Source organism: Girardinichthys multiradiatus, chromosome 5 (assembly GCF_021462225.1).
Source record: "Girardinichthys multiradiatus isolate DD_20200921_A chromosome 5, DD_fGirMul_XY1, whole genome shotgun sequence".
Lineage (NCBI taxonomy): Eukaryota > Metazoa > Chordata > Actinopteri > Cyprinodontiformes > Goodeidae > Girardinichthys > Girardinichthys multiradiatus.
In genome coordinates, this window is record NC_061798.1 from 13,689,614 (window position 1) to 13,714,256 (window position 24,643).

Here is a 24,643-nt window from a genome sequence, read left to right on the forward strand (position 1 = left end):
GGGAATATTTCATCCTGTGGCAGCTCATGTTGGCGGGTTAGTTTGGAGCATGTAGACCCCTCCTTTGTACATGGCCCCCTTTCCATATGGGGTATCAGCACCTGGACCTGGGAGTATAGAGTATATATGGGGAGTGTGAGTGAGTGTACTACATCCATTGATGTTTGTCTTTACGTTGGGTGCGTGGGTGTGAGTGTTTTTATGTGTATGCACGAGGGTGAGAATGTGTTATTGTGACTGTGTGTACCTGTTATTTTAATGTGGGGCCTACAGGTCCTTCTCAAAATATTAGCATATTGTGATAAAGTTCATTATTTTCCATAATGTCATGATGAAAATTTAACATTCATATATTTTAGATTCATTGCACACTAACTGAAATATTTCAGGTCTTTTATTGTCTTAATACAGATGATTGTGGCATACAGCTCATGAAAACCCAAAATTCCTATCTCACAAAATTAGCATATCATTAAAAGGGTCTCTAAACAAGCTATGAACCTAATCATCTGAATCAACGAGTTAACTCTAAACACCTGCAAAAGATTCCTGAGGCCTTTAAAACTCCCAGCCTGGTTCATCACTCAAAACCCCAATCATGGGTAAGACTGCCGACCTGACAGCTGTCCAGAAGGCCACTATTGACACCCTCAAGCAAGAGGGTAAGACACAGAAAAAAATTTCTGAATGAATAGGCTGTTCCCAGAGTGCTGTATCAAGGCACCTCAGTGGGAAGTCTGTGGGAAGGAAAAAGTGTGGCAGAAAACGCTGCACAACGAGAAGAGGTGACCGGACCCTGAGGAAGATTGTGGAGAAGGGCCGATTCCAGACCTTGGGGGACCTGCGGAAGCAGTGGACTGAGTCTGGAGTAGAAACATCCAGAGCCACCGTGCACAGGCATGTGCAGGAAATGGGCTACAGGTGCCGCATTCCCCAGGCCAAGCCACTTTTGAACCAGAAACAGCGGCAGAAGCGCCTGACCTGGGCTACAGAGAAGCAGCACTGGACTGTTGCTCAGTGGTCCAAAGTACTTTTTTCGGATGAAATCAAATTCTGCATGTCATTTGGAAATCAAGGTGCCAGAGTCTGGAGGAAGACTGGGGAGAAGGAAATGCCAAAATGCCAGAAGTCCAGTGTCAAGTACCCACAGTCAGTGATGGTCTGGGGTGCCGTGTCAGCTGCTGGTGTTGGTCCACTGTGTTTTATCAAGGGCAGGGTCAATGCAGCTAGCTATCAGGAGATTTTGGAGCACTTCATGCTTCCATCTGCTGAAAAGCTTTATGGAGATGAAGATTTCATTTTTCAGCACGACCCGGCACCTGCTCACAGTGCCAAAACCACTGGTAGATGGTTTACTGACCATGGTATCACTGTGCTCAATTGGCCTGCCAACTCTCCTGACCTGAACCCCATAGAGAATCTGTGGGATATTTTGAAGAGAACGTTGAGAGACTCAAGACCCAACACTCTGGATGAGCTAAAGGCCGCTATTGAAGCATCCTGGGCCTCCATAAGACCTCAGCAGTGCCACAGGCTGATTGCCTCCATGCCACGCCGCATTGAAGCAGTCATTTCTGCAAAAGGATTCCCGAACAAGTATTGAGTGCATAACTTTACATGATTATTTGAAGGTTGACGTTTTTTGTATTAAAAACACTTTTCTTTTATTGGTCGGATGAAATATGCTAATTTTGTGAGATAGGAATTTTGGGTTTTCATGAGCTGTATGACAAAATCATCCGTATTAAGACAATAAAAGACCTGAAATATTTCAGTTAGTGTGCAATGAATCTAAAATATATGAATGTTAAATTTTCATCATGACATTATGGAAAATAATAAACTTTATCACAATATGCTAATATTTTGAGAAGGACCTGTATGTCTACGCTGAAAGAGGATAAGTTTGGTTCAGTTGCTGGGTGTATTAACCCACACAATTCAATACACCATCCCCCAGAATCAGAGCCTCTGCGATGTGCCTAGTTAAGTTTCATTTCTCAGGGAAATCTATCCAGACCAGTGGGGAAATTCCCATTGTCCCCATTTTCAGGATTAGTGTCTTCAGCAACCTCCGCTAGTATCAAGAAGGATTTGCCGAAAGACTTCATCTGATTTCGTCAGTTCCTTCTGTCTATGGAAACGTCGGATGCAGCAAAGCTGTGAGCTGCAAATAACACTAAAATGACAAAAAAGTTTATTTTAGACATAATTTTTTTTTGTGTGTTGATATTTCAACCTGGAAAGACTCACATAAAGGAGAAACAACAAGAAGACAGTTAAAGAATTTATTAATGAAAGATTATTTATTTGGCGCTCGGACCCCTGAGGGAGACGTAAACGCTGAGGATGAAGTAGGTTTGAATAAACATCTTAGGATTATGATTAGGTACGTCTTCCCCCCCTGGGATCTGATCTTGGTGGTGGTGTAGGCCTTTGGTATGGAAGGAGTTGGGAGCCCATGGTGGAGAAGGGGTGGAGGAGGGTCGAAGCACAGCAGAAGAGCAGTGTTTTCCATGCAAAGGGTCGAAGCGCAGCAGGAGAGCGGTGTTTTCCATGCAGAGGGTCTTTAAAAGTGATGCCCTGGGAGATGATTGGCTGAGTAGGAGTGCGGACCTGCCCTTGATTGGAGCAGCCAGTGAGGAGTGATTGGACGTGGCGGGGGTGGTGAGTCTTCCATGTTGAATTTTTGTTTAAACTCCATGACAACCTGGACATTGTTTTGATAGCAGTAGCATTGTGTCTTCTGCTTATGTTAGTGCTGTGTGCTGGCCTTTAGTTCCTTAATGACATAACCATACTATGTTTTGAATAGTGTTATTACATAAAAAGTTTTGCATTGTTTTTGTCGGTTTTGTCTTGTTTCTGCCGCACTAGATAATTGTTATCAAACTACAAAAATGGTAGAACGGTTAAAGTGCAGTGCTCTTTGACCTCGAGGGGGGTGGGTTGTCATGTGCCTCAAGAGCATTTAAAGAGACTGCACCAAAACGAGTTCCTCTCAGATGCACCTCAGAATGGGTAAAAGAGGAACCTGTGGAGCTACAATACGATACAGATCTGTTTTAAGTTACTTTAACACTATTAATATCAACTAATAAGGGATGTTGGGCCAATCTGAAGACTGGATTCATAGGGGCCTAGATGAGGGGAAAACAGAGGAAAAGGTACACTCTTGATAGAAAAGAATTGGTTTACTGATTAAATGGTGAATGGATCCAGGTTTTCATATTATAACCATAATTCCAACCGAAAAGGATGCTCTTTAAAAAATAAAGCAAAAAAACCCATTTGTATAGTATTTTTAGTATCTTAATTTATTTTCAGTTCATCAGTTTAATGCTCACTCTATGTCCCTTTGGTTGTGACCAGTCAGGTGACAGTCCAACAGTGCATGCAGATCCCGGACTCATCATCCAGAACTGGAATGATGATCCTGTCTTCTCTATAGCACTACGGCTTGAATAGTGCATCTAACCAAAACAAACTGACTAAGACAAGGCCAGAATAAAGCAGCTTGATTTACAGTAAGCTGATATCTACTAGGTTAAAGCTACAATTTAAATAAGTTCTACATTCATTTGTATGGTATTCCTCGTGTTATAAAACAATATAGTTCAAGTTATCACAGTTACATCTCACCAACAATTTAAAAAAAACTTAAATGTGGAATTTTATGAAGGTATTGTTTCAATATTTTTTTTCTGTTGATGAAATAAACAATCACAACATATTAATCTAGCATTATAGTGTACCTGGAAACACAAATTTCCCATAGTTTAATAAAGAAAAATGCTAAATGGATAATTTCAGAATAAAATAAGCATATCTTACATCCAACACTCTCTCACTCCATTACAAAGACATTTCAGCTTACAAAAAGTAAAAGCACTTTCTTTTTATTTTCATTCAGATATTTTCATTATTTCACTATTTATTTATGCAAATGTTTATTATTTAAACATGACAACAAAGGTTTTAAGTACAGAGGTTATATCTTAAAAATTCTCAGACTCAGAGTGAGAAGAATACCTTCCAAACCCTTTGAATTCCCAAGTGAAAAGGTGGTCAGCTCAAACCCAGGGATTAACAGGTGTTACTAGGAGAAAGCAGCTGCTCAGGACAATCCCACTCATGGAGGAGTCTAACAGCACAGGAAGGGAAGGAGGAGAAACTCAGTGGATATACAGGCATCCCAACGTCATGATAAATCAGGGAATAGACCTCAAAATAAAGGAAACATGTTTATCACAAAGGTAAATAAGATATAAACTACTTTATGTATATAATTTTTTAAAGAAATTAGACAAAATATTTACATTTTAAGCAGAATTAGATACTAAAGAATGTTTTGATATCACAATGACATTATTTTTCTAACTACTCACCCCTTTATTTAAATTATTAATATTCTTAGAATCTGAAGTTACAAAATGAAACCACTCGATGGCACTGTGGTCTATACTATGTATTAGTATCAAGGTTGATTTGTTATGGTCCTGTTTTGATACAAGCAGTTGTTCAAAGGTTCACGTTGCATATCTGTTCCTATAGGCATTTTATCCAAATCATAAATTTAAACATGACAACAGTTAGACATCCATTTTCGCTTGAAATTTCAAACTGGAAGCTGTATTATGTAGTTTGACAGTTACGTTTTTGAATATATGTTGATCAGTGTTTATTTTGTTTTCACTTATCTGGCCCATGTACAGAAAACATTAAGATCAGGGAGAAAATATGTTCTGCACCTTATTATAGTATTTATTTTCCAGCTAATTTGCATCTGCAGTCCCATTGACAAGTCCACGAAGGTCAGGAGAAAAAACAATAAATGAAAAGAAATTTAAATATTAAGAGTGAATAACACATAAAAAACAGGTATGTCATACAAACACACTACTGTCACAACCTGGCTCATGGAGTCAGTAAAATCGGTCACGTCAATGTGAATAGGTGACAATGTTGAATGTAAATAATGAGTTTTAAATTAAGTAAACCAAACTTAAGCAGACCAAATCTAACACTGGAGGACAACCATGCCCAGTAGGGGGAAAGATAAGCACATTCCTGCCTTGCTGTGCAACATCCAGGCCTTCATATAAGTGTAAAGGACCAACTCAAGTGTTTTCACTTAGTATGCCTGTTGCACTCCAGCCAATGGATTAATGCAACAGCTCGAACCAAGTAGTTATCCACAGAAACGTCACATCCCCACCCATAAAGACAGTGACTCCAAAAAGGATCACTGGACTAAACATCCATCCATAGATAAAATGTACACAATGTACACAAGAATTGGTTTTTTTTCAATAATTTTATTTAATTCTAGTTTGGCTTTCCGCAGTTTGCCCAACATTTCCTCTTCCTGGGAAGCTTCTAACAGTTTAATGGTTTATTCTAATTCCTGAATACGTTTTCTTTTCTTTTTTTTTCTTATTTGTTGAGAATGAGATTATTTTACCTCTCATCACTGCTTTATCAGCCTCCCAGAGAAAAGATGTTGATGTTTCCGGGAGGTCGTCAAACTCCAAATATAAATTCCACTCTTCTTTAAAATATCTGATAAATTCTTCATCCTTAAGCAATGATGTATTGACCCTCTAGTTATTACTTTGTGGGTTTTCTTTCTTATTTAGTAGAGTTAAGGAGAAGGGTGCATTATTGCTGACAGCTATAGGGTGTATCTCAGTGTCTGAAATGTCAGTCAAAAACAAACTGCTGACTAAGAAATAATCCAGACGAGTGTTAGAGTGATGGAGATGTGAGAAGAATGTATATTCTCTGTGATTAGGGTGAATTGCCACTCCTCCTTGCCTAGAATTATAGCAGGCAGGAAACCAATTAGGAAACTTAGGTGATTTAAGATCATTTGCAGCAGTGGCAGATTTATAATTCTCTTTTAAAAAGATGTCTGTGTAGCTAAAGTTGGACAGCGCATGTCACCGCAGAAGCATATAGACCCAAGTGAAATCGTAGTTAGTGCTTGGGGTTGCCTGATATGAAGTCCAGAAGCAGAGATATAGCAGAGATAAAGACAGAAAATTAAGAAGGTGCTGGGGGTAAGAGGGGTGAGAGATATAAGGTTATGTTAAGAAATATTTGTGTGTGTGTGAGTGCGCATGTTTGAGTGTGACAGAAAGAAAAAAGAGTGACGGAGAGTAAGGAGAGTAAATGAGAGGTAGATGAGAGTAGACAAAAGGGAGCAAATACCCAAAAGCCCAGCCTTGGCCCCGCCCACATCAAACAATGTAAACATCATGCTGAGCTCTGCTTTAAATTAGATTATATTTGACAATGATCTAACCTCTTATCTAACCAGTGGAACAGGTTTAGACCAACCTGCTGTTGTCCTAATAAAGCCATGGGGTGATCTCCTGGTCCCTGAACAACTGACCATTGGCATCAAGTTTATCTACAGCCACTGTAGCTCTGATGCCTGTAGTGATATACAGGTCCTTCTCAAAATATTAGCATATTGTGATAAAGTTCATTATTTTCCATAATGTCATGATGAAAATTTAACATTCATATATTTTAGATTCATTGCACACTAAATGAAATATTTCAGGTCTTTTATTGTCTTAATACGGATGATTGTGGCATACAGCTCATGAAAACCCAAAATTCCTATCTCACAAAATTAGCATATTTCATCCGACCAATAAAAGAAACGTGTTTTTAATACAAAAAACGTCAACCTTCAAATAATCATGTACAGTTATGCACTCAATACTTGGTCGGGAATCCTTTGGCAGAAATGACTGCTTCAATGTGGCGTGGCATGGAGGTAATCAGCCTGTGGCACTGCTGAGGTCTTATGGAGGCCCAGGATGCTTCCATAGCGGCCTTTAGCTCATCCAGAGTGTTGGGTCTTGAGTCTCTCAACGTTCTCTTCACAATATCCCACAGATTCTCTATGGGGTTCAGGTCAGGAGAGTTGGCAGGCCAATTGAGCACAGTGATACCGTGGTCAGTAAACCATTTACCAGTGGTTTTGGCACTGTGAGCAGGTGCCAGGTCGTGCTGAAAAATGGAATCTTCATTTCCATAAAGCTTTTCAGCAGATGGAAGCATGAAGTGCTCCAAAATCTCCTGATAGCTAGCTGCATTGACCCTGCCCTTGATAAAACACAGTGGACCAACACCAGCAGCTGACACGGCACCCCAGACCATCACTGACTGTGGGTACTTGACACTGGACTTCTGGCATTTTGGCATTTAATTCTCCCCAGTCTTCCTCCAGACTCTGGCACCTTGATTTCCGAATGACATGCAGAATTTGCTTTCATCCGAAAAAAGTACTTTGGACCACTGAACAACAGTCCAGTGCTGCTTCTCTGTAGCCCAGGTCAGGCGCTTCTGCCGCTGTTTCTGGTTCAAAAGTGGCTTGACCTGGGGAATGCGGCACCTGTAGCCCATTTCCTGCACACGCCTGTGCACGGTGGCTCTGGATGTTTCTACTCCAGACTCAGTCCACTGCTTCCGCAGGTCCCCCAAGGTCTGGAATCGGCCCTTCTCCACAATCTTCCTCAGGGTCCGGTCACCTCTTCTCGTTGTGCAGCGTTTTCTGACACACTTTTTCCTTCCCACAGACTTCCCACTGAGGTGCCTTGATACAGCACTCTGGGAACAGCCTATTCGTTCAGAAATTTCTTTCTGTGTCTTACCCTCTTGCTTGAGGGTGTCAATAGTGGCCTTCTGGAAAGCAGTCAGGTCGGCAGTCTTACCCGTGATTGGGGTTTTGAGTGATGAACCAGGCTGGGAGTTTTAAAGGCCTCAGGAATCTTTTGCAGGTGTTTAGAGTTAACTCGTTGATTCAGATGATTAGGTTCATAGCTCGTTTAGAGACCCTTTCAATGATATGCTAATTTTGTGAGATAGGAATTTTGGGTTTTCATGAGCTGTATGCCAAAATCATCCGTATTAAGACAATAAAAGACCTGAAATATTTCAGTTAGTGTGCAATGAATCTAAAATATATGAATGTTAAATTTTCATCATGACATTATGGAAAATAATGAACTTTATCACAATATGCTAATATTTTGAGAAGGACCAGTATTTCTTCCTGACTGGAAATAAAACTCGCCTCCGATCCAGGATCTACTTTAGGAATGGATCATTAATGTTGAAGTTCGGTCCCCGCAGCTCTCTGTCCCAACTTCTGACCTGCTCTTTTTGCTTATAGTCCTAGAATTTTGCTACCATTGGCTGAGGTCGGTTGCGATCGGGCTTCTTACCTCTGAGCCGGTGAACACGATGGAATGTGATGCTTTTTACCTCGTCACTTGGGAGTTTCAGCTGACGTTGGAGAAATTTACGGACCGTGTATTCAGCGTCCTCTTCTGACCGTTCTGGGATGCCAGAGAGAAGAGAAGGTTGTTCCGCATGCCTGAGCCTGTATATCCAGGATGGTCTCCTTCATTTTTTTATTTTCTCCGGACAGCTGCCTCATTTCATCGGTAAGTGTTTTCACGCTATCCCTCAGCGTTTGGTTCTCAATTGTGAGCGAAGTGAGTTGTTCCTGGCTAAATTCCAGAGACTCCCTCAGAGCTTGAAATTCCTTGAGGAGAATTTCCACCAGACCGAGACGAGCATCCAGGCTGGTTAGCTTCTTGTCGATGGAGTCCAGGACGTCAGCGTGGCTTTTCTCTGGAGAGATAGTGGAGGTGCTGGCCGAGCACTCTGAACGGGTGCGTTTTGATGGTGGTCTGCCCATGGTTGGAGAATTTTGTTGGTTGCCCATTACAATGTTATCAAAGCGTTCGTCAACATAGCTCTCCAGGCTGTCCAGTTTGTTTTATTGTGAAAATATGAGACAGTGGTTAATATTTTACACGTTTGTTTTGAATATATTGGCTTGTTTAACCTGATTTCTGTCGTATCTGTTTACCAGTATACTGCCATATTACTTATGCATAACTCTCGTGAGATCTCAGCCGCACATCACCAACGTTTTATCTGGCTTTGGCACCATGATACATGGGTAAGCCCAGCTGGAGGAAAAAGGAGAAGGTATGTCATTTCAGAGCATAAAAGAAACTTCAGCTTCTCTGGTGACATGCAATAAAATCGCTGCTTGTTTGGCTGTAATTGTTTGGATTATGATTATTGATTAATCAATATTTATCAACAATTATAATTTAAAATCATAATTTGAGAACATTTATTTCTTAACCAAAAATCCTCATTTATGAATCGAAACCAGATATGTCTTCTGGTGTTGTAATTGTGGCTCAACGCCTTTGATAATTACAACCGTTAAATACTCAGTAATAATTGATAACTATTACCAGAGATGTCACTGTTTAATCAACCGTTTCTCCCGAAACGTGTGGAACTTTAACCTTATTTTGACTGACAAATCACTCTTGCACAAAATAAACACAAACGACTTCTCTTCATCTACGTGAATATTTATTAAATCAACAGCCTGATACAATCTGCTATCGGATTCAATAATCTTCACCTAATCAAACATGCAAAGTTCTACACAAAAAGGGTAAAATATCTAACTAAACAAAATAAACAAAACAGCAGTGGGTGTGTATGAGATCAAACCAGCAGTTATGGCAGTTATGGCAAAATAAAAAGGGAATATTGTTGAACGAAGCTTTGGGAGCGCAGCCCGACAGAAAGTGAAGCTTAGTTACGGTGAGCCATAAAACATCCCCCAGCCGCTGGGAATGTTCGAGAACACAAAGGGTTATAAAACTTTTGGCAGCAACTCATAAAACATGAAGTTGAAGACAAAGAAAATGGTTGATTTTCACCATAAGATTATTATAGCAGTCCAGTTTCACAGCGCACCTGCTCTCAGGTGTTCACATGGTGAAAGCACAATCTTGCTAGACTCGGCGGCCTCAAAAAACAACAGTAATCACGTTTCAAAAGAACAATGGCATGCACATACAATTCAGAACACATTTGACTTTAAGTGGCGATTCTACTCATTGTGCATCCGCGGATACTCAGCAAAGCAGTCCGTTTTCTTCCTTGGTGGCCTCTGTGGCAGTAAGGTAGAAAAAGTATGACGGACCGTCAGTAGTTGACTGGTACAAAACAAGGAGGGAAAGTTGCGTCTCCTTGAAACTCTGTAGTTTTTTGGTTACGTGTTAAACTCACGTCTTCGATCGGCAAAGTGAAATTTCTGGCCTTCTTATTCCAGAAACCTCTTTCATTAATTTTTCGTTGGCCAACGAAGGAGAATAAATGAAGAATCCACATGGGACCTCTTCTTCTCCAGAGGGATGCTTCAGTTGCGTGGTAACCGTGTCGAGGTCTCCAGCTAAAGGCAACTCTTTAAAGGGGGTCACCTTCCTTTATAATCTCCTGTGACGTCAGACTTGGGATGCCCCGTCTTATAAGCCGCAGTGTCCGCTGGGATTTGTAGTCGTGGACTATCCTGGGATACAAAATGGCTGATGATGCCAAAAGGCCTGGTAGCGTCCAGGAACGTGCAAATGGTCCAATATTCAGCACAACATGTGGTCCAACATAATTCTCCAACATCAACATCAAGTTCAATCCATTTTGTGCATCACCTAATAAACATGGATACTTGAAAATCAGTTCCATTAACTCACTGCATTTATTTTCTGGTAAATGAGACAGCAATTTTTCCAAGTTACCAAGAGACTCAGAATTTGTCAAGCGTCCATAAACCAAATTGTTACCAGGTTCTGGTATTTCAGCATTATTGGCAAGCAAAGAAACAGACAAAACAGGGTTGCACAACCTCCTTAACACTCTGACCAGAATTATGGTCACTTGTATAATACAGTTTGAGTAAGTTCACATGACAGAGCTGAACTGGAATGTTTATGTTTTGGGGTTGAAATCAAGTAGTTCAGATGAAAAAGTTTTTGTTTAATCATATAAGGACCTGCATATCGAGCCTGAAATGGAGATCCCACAATTGGCAACATTGCCAAAACTTGGTCCCTTTGCTTTTCTGGACTGCCTCTCTTGCTGCCAAAATTAGCCGTGGCAGACCCTCCTCACAGTGTCTACCAAGCTCTATGCAATAGGCACGCAACAGAGACTCCACTTGCCATGGCACGTGTGATCACACAAGCAGAAGAAATGTCTGGAAATTCACTGACACTGTCCTCAGAGACTGCTTTAAGTGGAAACAATGTCACAATGGGTAAAGGAGGAACATCTGCCCAAACCATGTTAACAGCCAAACCATTGCCCAAAATATAGTAAAAACCATCAATTGGCAATGCTGGATGTACTCCCACAGAAACTTTCCTTGAAAGAGTTCATGATTCAAAATTAGCTTATGCAAATGAACAGGAAGAATAGTAAAACCCATCTCACAACTTAAGATATAGTCATCTGTGTCAGACTTTAGCAAAAAGGGCAACACTGAGTCCACTATATAGGACTCATAGACTCCTGTGTCCCTCAGAATTTTAACTGGGACATTATCCTTACCAAGGAAACAAAACCATCCCTAACAGAAGAGGCATAAGCAACCAAAATGGAAAAACATTAGGTATTTTGTACTAACCAAATGGAACAAGTGGAGAAGCTGCAGCAGGTTTAATATGAGATTTAATTCCTTTGGTTTTAACCTTCAACCAGGGACATTCCACCTTCCAGTGGCCCCTCATGACAATAATTGCAGGAAACAGATTTATCAGACTTTTGTCTGTTTTTGTGATCAAATGTAAAAGAACCAACCTTGCTTGGTCATGTGTCATCTCCCAGAACAACCAAAGCAAAACCTCCCCCCTTACCGTCACCTGTTATCACTTCCTGATGGCAGGTGAAAATAACTTCCTGAAAGTTACTCTCATGGAGCAGCACAAACTCATCTACTGACACAGGCCATTCTTTTTAGTTGCACAGCTTGAAACTGAGATTTTCTTGCACATATGTAAATGACCACAAGTATGAAGTCTCCACTTTATCTAAAATTGAGGGGGGCGACTAGAGGCTCTTACAACCCTCCTGGGATCCACAGATGAACTCCCAAGCAAAGCTTTAACCACAAAGGGCTGTAACATTACGAAGACCTTCGCAACAATCCTAAAGAGGAAAGTCACTAAACCTACAGAGGAACACTCCACACTGCTTTACTATGCGCAGAAAAAAAAAGAAAAAGAAAAACAAAGCATGTGATCAACCCAGAAATGCACCAAGCAACCAAGATCAAGCCACAACCACCCAATTCTTCCAGACCAAAACCCCAAAATTCTTCTTCAAACATAGTTGCCAGTCTGAAAAAACAAAAAACACAAAGTCAGATTGGACTATTAAATGTCACGTCCTTTCCCTCATCAACGACCTGTATGGTCAAAATGTTCTAAACTGTGCATCACCAAAAAAAGGCACACACAGAGTGGAAGTGTATCAACAAACTCCAAACTACACATAAACCACAACAAGTGGTGCATTTGTTCATCATGATCAACAAGATAAATAGGTTGACATGTTCAACAGAAGCACACCACAAATTACAGCAATCAAAACAAACAGAAAATAAAATGTTAACCAAAGCAACAAAATATCACAAAACAAACTCTAAACATGTGAGCCCCCATTTTGTCACAACCTGGCTCATGGGTTGTAAAAAAAAAAGGAAAAGGACACCAGAGAATGATTTACAATATTTATTTAAAATAAATTGACAATACTAACAATAGTTCAGTGTATGATGGAGTAAAATCAGTCAGGTCAATGTGAATGGGTGACAATATTAATTGTAAATGTTGAGTCTTAAATTATGTAAACCAAACTTGAACAGACCAGATCTAACCCTGGAGGACAACAATGGCCAGGAGGGGTAAAATAAGCCCATTTCGCCATGCTGTGCAGAACCCAGGTCTTTATACAGGTCCTTCTCAAAATATTAGCATATTGTGATAAAGTTCATTATTTTCCATAATGTCATGATGAAAATTTAACATTTATATATTTTAGATTCATTGCACACTAACTGAAATATTTCAGGTCTTTTATTGTCTTAATACGGATGATTTTGGCATACAGCTCATGAAAACCCAAAATTCCTATCTCACAAAATTAGCATATCATTAAAAGGGTCTCTAAACGAGCTATGAACCTAATCATCTGAATCAACGATTAACTCTAAACACCTGCAAAAGATTCCTGAGGCCTTTAAAACTCCCAGCCTGGTTCATCACTCAAAACCCCAATCATGGGTAAGACTGCCGACCTGACTGCTGTCCAGAAGGCCACTATTGACACCCTCAAGCAAGAGGGTAAGACACAGAAAGAAATTTCTGAACGAATAGGCTGTTCCCAGAGTGCTGTATCAAGGCACCTCAGTGGGAAGTCTGTGGGAAGGAAAAAGTGTGGCAGAAAACGCTGCACAACGAGAAGAGGTGACCGGACCCTGAGGAAGATTGTGGAGAAGGGCCGATTCCAGACCTTGGGGGACCTGCGGAAGCAGTGGACTGAGTCTGGAGTAGAAACACCCAGAGCCACCGTGCACAGGCGTGTGCAGGAAATGGGCTACAGGTGCCGCATTTCCCAGGTCAAGCCACTTTTGAATCAGAAACAGCGGCAGAAGCGCCTGACCTGGGCTACAGAGAAGCAGCACTGGACTGTTGTGGTCCAAAGTACTTTTTTCGGATGAAAGCAAATTCTGCATGTCATTCGGAAATCAAGGCGCCAGAGTCTGGAGGAAGACTGGGGAGAAGGAAATGCCAAAATGCCAGAAGTCCAGTGTCAAGTACCCACAGTCAGTGATGGTCTGGGGTGCCGTGTCAGCTGCTGGTGTTGGTCCACTGTGTTTTATCAAGGGCAGGGTCAATGCAGCTAGCTATCAGGAGATTGTTTACTGACCATGGTATCACTGTGCTCAATTGGCCTGCCAACTCTCCTGACCTGAACCCCATAGAGAATCTGTGGGATATTGTGAAGAGAACGTTGAGAGACTCATGACCCGACACTCTGGATGAGCTGAAGGCCGCTATCGAAGCATCCTGGGCCTCCATAAGACTTCAGCAGTGCCACAGACTGATTGCCTCCATGCCACGCCGCATTGAAGCAGTCATTTCTGCAATAGGATTCCCGACCAAGTATTGAGCGCATAACTATACATGATTATTTGAAGGTTGATGTTTTTTGTATTAAAAACACTTTTCTTTTATTGGTCGGATGAAATATGCTAATTTTGTGAGATAGGAATTTTGGGTTTTTATGAGCTGTATGCCACAATCATCCGTATTAAGACAATAGCAGACCTGAAATATTTCAGTTAGTGTGCAATGAATCTAAAATATATGAATGTTAAATTTTCATCATGGCATTATGGAAAATAATGAACTTTATCACAATATGCTAATATTTTGAGAAGGACTTGTATATGGGTGAAAGACCAACTCAGGTTTTTTCGCTTAGTATGCCTACTGCATTCCAGCCAATGGATCTATCCCTGCAAAAGCTAGAACCAATTAGTAATCCACAGGGCCGTCCCACCACAAATGACATAGTGCATTAATTAAATCAGTATAGTAGTTTTTGTTCTAAGATGAAGATTTGCTGTTATTTCAGTTTTTAACCTTGTTCTCTCAATTCTCTTCCTAGAAGCTACACCTGGCCTGGCTCTGTGTCTACCGGTGACACCTTTCTGGAGAGGGGAATCGTCTGAGCTTCTGCTGGCAACAACTTAATGCTCACCCTCTACCGATGATCCACATGACCCTGTCTTTTAGTGTTTAGCCCTTTCTCTCTCCTAGACATGGCGATTGACTGAGCTTAACTGTAACAAACTCTATGTGCTCTCTTTCAGACTCTAACCTTGAAAACTGGCTCAGAGTTTATCTGTTCTTTCTTTCTAGATGAAACGACTAAAGGAGCTACATCCATTAACATTTACTTTTCCTTCCCATAGAAAGTACTCCTGGATCAGTGCTTCTGTGTTCTTTTTGTGTGTCTGCTCTGTTCTCTCTAACCCCCAGTCGGTCGTGGCAGATGGCCGCTCACACTGAGCCTGGTTCGGCTGGAGGTTTCTTCCTGTTAAAAGGGAGTTTTTCCTCTCCACTGTCGCTACATGCATGCTCAGTATGAGGGATTGCTGCAAGGTCAACGCCAGTGACTGTCCACTGTCTCTACATGCTCATCCAGGAGGAGGGAATGCTGCAAGTCACTGACTGGATGCAATCTGCTGGGTTTCCTTAGACAGTAAAACTTTTTATCCAATTTGAATAAAAAGCTAACTCTGACTACACTGTTCAATGGTTAGGATTAATTGGAATGTATGTACCTGACTGTTGTGAAGTGCCTTGAGACAACATGTGTTGTGAATTGGCGCTATATAAATAAAACTGAATTGAATTGAATGACATGTTTGCTAACTTCAAATCCAATTGCTACTCTGGAAAATATGACATCATTTTTATATTTTTTTCAGTTCTTCAGGGAGCTTGCTCTCTGCCTTTAGCGCTTTATATGAGAAAGCTGACTGAACAAAAACAGTGGATGTCATCATCTTTGGAACTTTGATTTTGTGTTGTTGTCTTATTTTGGTATTTGAGTAATTTATGCTCAGTTTAAGAAGCTGGAATTTTACATTACTATTATAATTTTTAAAATGTTAAAAGTTTGTTTACTTTAGTGTGTTTGCTTGTTGGAGGTCCTGTTTCCTGAGTGTTTCCTCAAAGTGTGTTTATCACTACATGAGCTACATGATGTGACTAAGGCTGACCTCAATAATACATGTTGTGTATCTAGAAAATTTGATGTGTGGGTACCTTTTTGTCTGTTTCTGGTGAGGGTTACATGGCTGATACTTTACATACATAAGTACTTAAGAAATTATCATAAAATGAGACCTAGAAAATTAAAAGTCATGTTTTATCAGAACTTAAAAACAACGTGTAAAGTTCTTTAAGGGGTTCATAAGAAGCAAAACACGGCATATTTATTTTTGTCTATCAAACAGTCTGGTTGGCTTAGTCATTTTCACTCATGAAAACGGAAAATATTTGAATACATTCTAAAATTGCAGGTATTTCTTCGGTCGTTACTGTTTATACATGTGTTTATGTCTTCAGTTATCCAACTTTTAGAATGTATAACCCTGGATGGGCATCTAGTATGGCAGACCACATGCTTTTACCATGAGATTTGACATTTTTAATATTTAGAATCATGATAGATAGAATCTATCTATCTATCTATCTATCTATCTATCTATCTATCTATCTATCTATCTATCTATCTATCTATCTATCTATCTATCTATCTATCTATCTATCTATCTATCTATCTATCTATCTATCTATCTATCTATCTATCTATCTATCCATCCATCCATCCATCCATCCATCCATCCATCCATCCATCCATCCATCCATCCATCCATCCATCCATCCATCCATCCATCCATCCATCCATCCATCCATCCATCCATCCATCCATCCATCCATCCATCCATCTATCTATCTATCTATCTATCTATCTATCTATCTATCTATCTATCTATCTATCTATCTATCTATCTATCTATCTATCTATCTATCTATCTATCTATCTATCTATCTATCTATCTATCTATCTATCTATCTATCTATCTATCTATCTATCTATCTATCTATCTATCTATCTATCTATCTATCTATCTATCCATCTATCCAAAACACAAACTGATCTCTCCGATGTTTGCTACTTTTAGAAGCTAAAGAATACAAACTATCCTTAATTTAAAAGCTTACCTCTGAAAATACATGCTAATCATTTATCAAGAACATAGAGCACATTATACTATCCATGCTACTATGTAATGTTGTTTCCTTACATTTCTATTCAAACTCATGTTGCTTGTATCATTATTTGACATGAGTGGTTTAAATAACAAACCTAGCTTTACACATGTTATGAATAATAAAGTATGGATGGCAAAATATGAAAATCTTCTTTCTTTGTAAATAATTTGAGGGCAACTAGGATTTAAGGACTGTTGCTCAGATATTAAGACAGAACTCTCTCTGATGTCCAACAGGTCCCACCTACAGAGTTTATTGCAACAAAATATTAAAAACCTAATTTGCAATGGCAAAATGTTAAATACATCCATACTTTAATAATATGGCTGGCATCTTGATAAAAGTATTAGTTTGCGCATTTACCAGAACACAAGAAAATGCAAATAAATCTAAAACAATCGGTAGATCAGAGCTAGACTAAACACTGCTTAGCAAATGTGCTTGTTTTGGAGGGGTCTCTGCTTGGCCCATGTTGGGTTCTGTTTATGGACAGAAACGAGGACAGGTTGAAGAGCTTAACAATAAACTCACTTTATTACAAACTATGCTAGGATGAAGTTACTTGTCCACAGAAGCTCTCTTACATGGTCCTTGTCCTCTGCCCGACCATGTGAATCGCCCACATGGCAAACAACGTTTTTCAGAGATTATGCTGTCTGGGTATTGACACAGTTAGGTCATTCTCATTTCCTCTTCCAATATTGTTCCATTCGTACTGGTCCTCTATGGTTCCATGACCACAAGCCGACAATGCTTGGCCATTTCCCTTGGAACAAAACACCAACCTGCAATGACTGTGCATGTCTGTGTTCCCTGACACTTTTGCTGTCTGTCTGTTGTGTTCATATAACCTCCAAGGCACAGATCCTTCAAGTTCTGATGATGTTGAAAATCCTAAATGCCAAACTCCCTGCAACCATATGTTTGGTATTCATGGCGTTGTTGAAAAAGATGTCTGTATTGGCCTGAAAACTGATTGAGTTTCTCCAGATTAACTCATTCGGTTTTGACAGTCATGCGCATGAGGGGGCAGAGTAAAGCCTTGTATTGCATCAAATACTGTTCTGCTTTCCCAAGTTCTTTTGACATTGCTTTGTGTTTTGTTTTGTTTTGACTTATTTTTGAGGGGGAGGCTCTGCATGCATTCAGAAACCTTTTCAAGATTTTATCAAGCTAAAACATTTTTCAGACCATATTACAATAATGTAACCTTTGGCTTACAGAATATGGTTTAAAAATAAGTTACACAAGAAATCTAAAAAAAAAAACTTTTGTCATCTGTTTTCCCAGTAATTTAAATTCCTGATTTCTATGACTTTGCACTGCCAGATTGTATACTCTGTTAAACAACTTGCATAGCTTTGTTACTTTGCCTGATTTTTATGCCTCCTGAGAGTTTGATCTGCTTTTATTTTGCATTTGTGCTATTTGTTTAAGTCGATCCGTCATGTTTGTCCAAATTTTGCTTTAGATGGATAAAAAATATTTTTAAATTTAAAATCACATTATTGTGTCATGTCATGTAATGAATTTAGATGTAGTGATCAACATAAGTGCCCCTAATTCCAGTCCATCTGCTGACCAAACATTGATGTTTTGCAAAACTGGGACACACAGATGACACTATTGGCCATCGTCCAGATACAAATGACTTCCATGAGACTTAACCCAGTGGAAAACTAGATGCTCTCATAAAATAAACATGTTTGCAACCATTGTAGATATACTATGATTTTCCCTTTTATTTACTATGCATTTTCCCCCTTTTTTACTTTACCTTTTTTTTTGCTTTTTTATTTGTGATTATCATTTTGCAGGCCCACTTCATAACAGAATAGTGAATTGAACTGATTAACTGAACTTTTTCTTAACAAAATCAAATTGAAATATTCCTTCTCAATCCTCAGAAAAATCCTGCTATGATCACACTGCTTTTTAAAGCTAGGTGGAATCATATCTGAAGTTGTGAATGTTCCTTGACGTAGAGAGATTTTTATTGAATCATGCACCCAGACTTCCAAAAAACATGAGACCTAAGATGCAAGTCGAAGGAGCAAGGTAAACAGAAAAGGTGTATGAGAGAGCTTAGCTTAAAGACTTACATTATGTGCAATGTCTTCACACTCCAAACTGTGTTTTTTTTTCTCCTTTCACCCACTATGTTAGGTATGGCTGCATAATTATGCATGCATTTACTGTCATCTTGAGGTTTTCATGCATCTGAGTGCAAATGTTATCTAGAGGATTTTGAGCTTTGCAGTTTTTCAGTTTGTGCCCACATGCATCCTCATGCACAGGCTGAGGTCTGCTGAAACCACAACGGTTTTTCAGTGCTTTAAAAGTCAACTGCTTGGTCAACCTTTAAAGTCCTCTGTTAGCTGTTGCATATAAAGAATGCCTGGGTAAAAGCTTTGCTTTTCCTGCTGCAAAACAGGAAATCTTTTATTAGACTCAAAGCATCGTAAACATGTAACTGTTCAGGGATAGTTAACTTGCCTATTCCTGAACAGTTACATGAATATTAGTAGTCATCAGTTTGACTAAGACTGCAAACTATATTAAGGAATGCTAAATATTTATATGAAAATATATTTGCAAATAAAAAATTTGTTTCATGAAATATATAAAGATTTTAATAAAATAAAATATTTTTCAAATTGTAATTATTTGAACATTTTCATGAGGTTATTAATAAAAACATTTTCTTGATGTTTGGACTTGCTTTGTTGTCCACATGAAGATTAAGGAGGTACCTACATGAAAGCTCTGAGGTAACCTGAGTAACATGAGTTTTTTTTAACCATACAATAGCAGACAAAAGGCCAACACAACCCTACACTAAAACTGCTCATACGTTTACTTTTTTTAAGATTACAACCCCTTTAGATGCCACTAGATGGCAATGTGGCTACTTATTGAGACCAACAAAATGAATCTGCCTGTTTAGCACATCAATTACACTAACTCACTGCGCTCATCTCCATTTAGCGCTGTGGTGTTATCTGCAACCCTGTACTGACTGCTTTATATTAATTGTATCTGACGGGTGAAAAATTACTTATGTGCATAAAGAAAAATATTATTGAGTCATAAGAGAGCAATATTCACTGCATTATGACAAAAAAGCAAGCTTTATTACAGTTTTTACTTTTTCCGAGCTTTATGATTACATGGGCTCACTCTAGGCTGTTTCTCTTGTGAATACACAGAGTTCAATTAGTAGCACTTTCACACATTTCCTAATGTTAATTTTCATTTAGTAAGTTATTGTAGATTGGAAAGCATGATTTTTATTTATCTCATGAATATTAAGTTAAATGTGCCCACATGCATAGTTGTACACAGCAAGTGCAGTGTATAGTTTATCAATAATTTTGCTTCCAAATACTTACTTTTTTTAAAAGTCTTGAGTTCTCTATATTGTCCTAAAAAAGTATTCACAACTTGGAATCTTATGTAATGAACCAACACTAAGCACTGCATAACTGAGGTGGAAGGTAGAGAACACATGATTTATATAAAACATAAGAAAGATGTGGCATTCTTATGTACCCCCCTCCCCCTTCCCATCTAGTCATGTTAATGCTTTGTACAACCACTATCTTTACGATTGGAGCTGGTATACCTCTGTTGGCTTTGCATATGTGAACGGCAATTTTTAAGTCTTGCCACTGATTTTCAACCAAATTCAGGTCTTGTCTTTGACTGGACTGTTTTAACCATTTTTCACACCAGGATAGGCTTTGATCTAAACTGTCCCATTGTAGCTTTGGCTGTATGTTTAGGATCATTGTCCAGCCTAAAGTCTTTTGTTGCTTTTTACAGGGTTTCTTTCAGAGCTGTCCTTTATTTGTTAAAGCATCTACACAGCATGATGTTGTGTTCACCGGTGGACTCTGTTCACTAATTAGGCGCCTCCTGAAGGCAGTGATGTTTATATTTAGGGCCATCAGAGTAAATAATGCTTAATGCATTTCATACTTTTTTATTTGTAAAATAATTTTAATCTTTCCATCCATTGCTTTCCCTTCTACTTCAGTTCGGTGATTGTATGTGTTGCCCCTGTCAAATAAAATGACAACATAATACACTGAAGTTTGTTGTTTTGATGTAACAAAATGTGAAAAATCCATGGGGTTTCAATACGTTAGCCATTCATCTTATGTTGGGTGTTATCATTTCACATCAGCCCAAGTAACTGTTAACTTTATTTTACATACCAAATACATTTGACTAAAAGTGCTGTTTTAACAAAAACAAAGGATGATAAACTGATGCAACCTGTTAAATGGTTAAATCCTAATCATTCATCTAAACAGCATAGATTCTACAGACCTGCCTACCAGTTTAGAGCGGATTATGAATACATTTTGTCACAACCTAGTTTTTTGCCTCATTTATTCCTCCTTCTGAGCTTCAACCTGGAACCTTTGCAGTAACAATGTTTTTAATAAGTAAGGTAACTATGGCTACAACATGTATTGAGGCACCTTTAAATCATGCAGAGCTGGCATTGGGTGAAAGGCCAGTGTATGCTCTCGTTTTACATCAGGCAGCCACAGAAACAGATAATTACTTTGTGAATCTTTGTACACCATTGCTTCAGTCTAGTATAAAACAGATGGTCTTGTACCTTGGTGGGAAATTATAAATTAATTTTTTTAAAGAAAAAAAGATGGCAATTCAAAAAATGAATTCTCCACCCTCATGTTTTTCCTACTGATTAAACTGAAGCCAAACAAAAACCTGGGCCACAAATGTTACATTTTTATTTAATCTAATATTGAAACAGCTTGATGGATAAATCCATGCTTGTCTTCACAACAGTTGAATGAGAAAAAGTTGTCTCTTTTTAAATTTAATGTTCAGTTACAATTTTCTTGTCAAGGTCCACATGCATGCTGTCTCTTTAAATAATAGCCTTTCATTATTTATAATTCAGAGGCTTGAATGTCCTTGCAAGACCCATGCAATTTCAATAGAGGGCTAAGGTAAATGCTTCAAGGTGGAGGTTTCTCTGTGGATGGATTTTGCTGCTTTATTTTAGTTCATGCTAAAGGAAATAAGCATCACAAAATTGGGTGAGCATGCTTTGGAAAAAGCCTTGGTGCTACACTTTAAACTATGCCAGCTTCTTTTTTCATCAGTCCATCACTTGTCTTGAAGTGGTTTCCTTATTTGTAATCCATTTGTCTTCATTTTCTTTTGCAGCCTGACGTCACACTGCCCCGCCTTCCCAGACATATGGTTTTGCGTGCATTGTCACGTGTGTTTAAGATTAGCTGAGTCACCTGCGAAAAGCCATGCTGTTTGTCCTTCTGTGTCTAGAAACCCTTCATATGACTCATCTCAATGTATCCTCCGCATAAAAATCTCTGTCACTTTCCACCTCATCACAGTGATGCTTTTTGGGGAACATGCAGGGCTTTGAAAGGCTGCATATTCTGCCAAGCCATGATATTCTTGTAACCTAATCCCAGACATTTATGATGCTGTAGCTATGCCAAAACAGTCAAACAAACTAAAGCCACATTTGTAAAAATGGGATAAAAATAAAACTAATCAATTTATCAAAGGTTTGAAACTTGTACTTGTATTCACATGTGTCAGCTGCATCAAAGCTGTCAACACATTTTTTGGGGGTTTTTGTTCCCCGCTCCTCTTTGGACTTGAGATCTTGCTTTTCAGTTATGTTTTTGGGGCCATATTTAAGTAAAAGTTGTTTAACAGGATATATATTGTTGGAATGCAAAATTGTAAAAATCTTGGTTTTCCCACAGTCACTCGCTGAGAGATCTTACAGGCCCCCAATTGGGTGTGGACAGTGGACAAAACTTAAAGCATAGTCGAGTGAACTAGGCCAGATGAATTGTCTCAGTCCTTTCAGATAACAAGGTATATCTTCTTTATTTTTTTTAAAATAGATATTAGATTTATGGGTTAATAAATTAGAATGTTATTGAAAATAATAATTTATTTATTTTAGTAACTGAATTTACTAAGTGAAGTACACATGGATTAATTACAAAGAGACTGATGTTTTCAAGCATTTATTTCTATTAAATATAATGATTTTTCACTTACAGCTATTGAAAAAAAAAATTTAAGATTAGAATATTTCTTTAGACCAACATAAAACATTGTTAATACAGAAATCTGGGTTTAATAAAGGGTATGTTTAAAACCTGCTTAAAAGGTTGTTTTCCTAAGGTACCTTTAATTTGGTAAATGATCCTCATTAGAAGGCAATTTCTGATTTATTGATTATGTGTGTACATTTCAGCTGGTGTGTATAATGTTGGCCATGTATGGATTAGATAAAATCCAGAATAAATTCGTGTGCACTCCGCTCTTTGTTTTAAAAATAATTTAAGTTAAATCATTGAAAGCCCAAATCTAATATAGTTATGTCCATAGTGAGGGTGTTAAAAATCTCACAACATGTATAGCTACACTATATCAGGGAAAATAATGCCTAATTCTTTAATAAAGTGACTATTTGGTACAAAAAGGGTGTTGTTTGATATACAATATTTGAAGGGACTGGGTGCATAGGCTGAATTGTTTCTACCTGTAATCTAAGCCGCCAGCTGAACCTTAGTGACATTGCACTAACAGTAATGTAGATTATTCAAGGAAATATTTATATACTGTGATCCAGTGTAAACAATGAAACACAGATTATTGCAAAATACAGTTCAATTCAATTCAGTTTTATTTATATAAAGCCAATTAACAACACAACATCTCAAGGCACTTTACAAAGTCAATTTAATCAAATCATACAGATTTCAAGTCGGATACATGCATTCCAATTAATCTTAACTATCAAGCAGTGCAGCCAGATTTAGTTTAATATTCAAATTGGTCTAAGGAAACCCAGCAGATTGCATCGAGTCAGTGACTTGGATGAGAATGTAGCGACAGTAAAATACAGTAAAATCAATCTAATAATTTAAATATAGATTCAAGGATAAGGTTTATAACAGTCCCAAATAATTTAAAATGAATGATAAAAAAGAGCAAACAAATTCCTGTCATCTTCCCATCAAGGTCAATTTTTAGTGCTTCAAGTGCACTGCATGCATCATCTGGTAAATGCACATTTTTACAAAGGGGAGTCAGTCAGTCAGCGAGACACATTCAGTTCCCATGACTCGCCCCCTAATAGTAGATGAAGCCGGTCAGCAGCAACTACGTCAGCATGGACACGTGGGACAAACTGCCCAGTATCATTCTCCAGTTGACTCCTACTTAGCTCCTTCCACACTGAGCCAATTTTCAACAAACGCAGTCACACATACAAATGATCACAGACCCGTGGATTTATAATGCATCTATGAACCCATCCACCCACCCCCCCCCCCCCCCCACACACACACACACACATTAATACAGCTTACCCTCGCTGCATGCCAAAACAGGGGTCACAGCCACTCGTGGTGAATGAATGCCAAGCAGACTGGAGCAGATGAAGAGACGAGGGGAATCCAGACACATGCTCGGCCTCCCTCTTTTCCACGCTTCCTCAGTGCTGCCCTTTCTGTGTTCTCCCGATCCCCCCTCACGGCTGTTTGAGTGCTTTAACCTTAAGTGACACTGCTTTTCATCCATTAGCCTTATTAATCTTTTTTAATCGGCAGAGAGTTAACAGTCGCTGGCAGCACTGTTATCCTGTGGGGGCTAACATTCAGCAGTTTAGCAGCCAATAGGTGACTTGTTCTCAATTACTGACCAATACAAGATAATCACAGTTAGTGACATTTCGGAAGGGAGCCTGGACTTCAATGCAATGTGGACAATCACACAAATACACACTGATTTTTACATGACTTAAATGGCAAATATATTTTAGAGCTATAAACTATACCTATTAAAGCCCTGAGAAAAACAAC

At 38.9% G+C, this 24,643-nt stretch overlaps 1 protein-coding gene across 1 annotated transcript in view; it reads right to left on the minus strand.

The window, feature by feature from the left end:
• The window catches only part of LOC124868013, a 71,472-nt gene extending 47,202 nt beyond the window's left edge, over nucleotides 1-24,270 (minus strand). Inside the window, exon 1 of the mRNA XM_047364777.1 lies at nucleotides 24,152-24,270. Coding sequence (XP_047220733.1) covers nucleotides 24,152-24,248 — 97 coding nt within the window. The 5' untranslated portion in view covers nucleotides 24,249-24,270. The remainder of the gene's footprint in view (nucleotides 1-24,151) is intronic.
• Nucleotides 24,271-24,643: the final 373 nt, after the last annotated feature.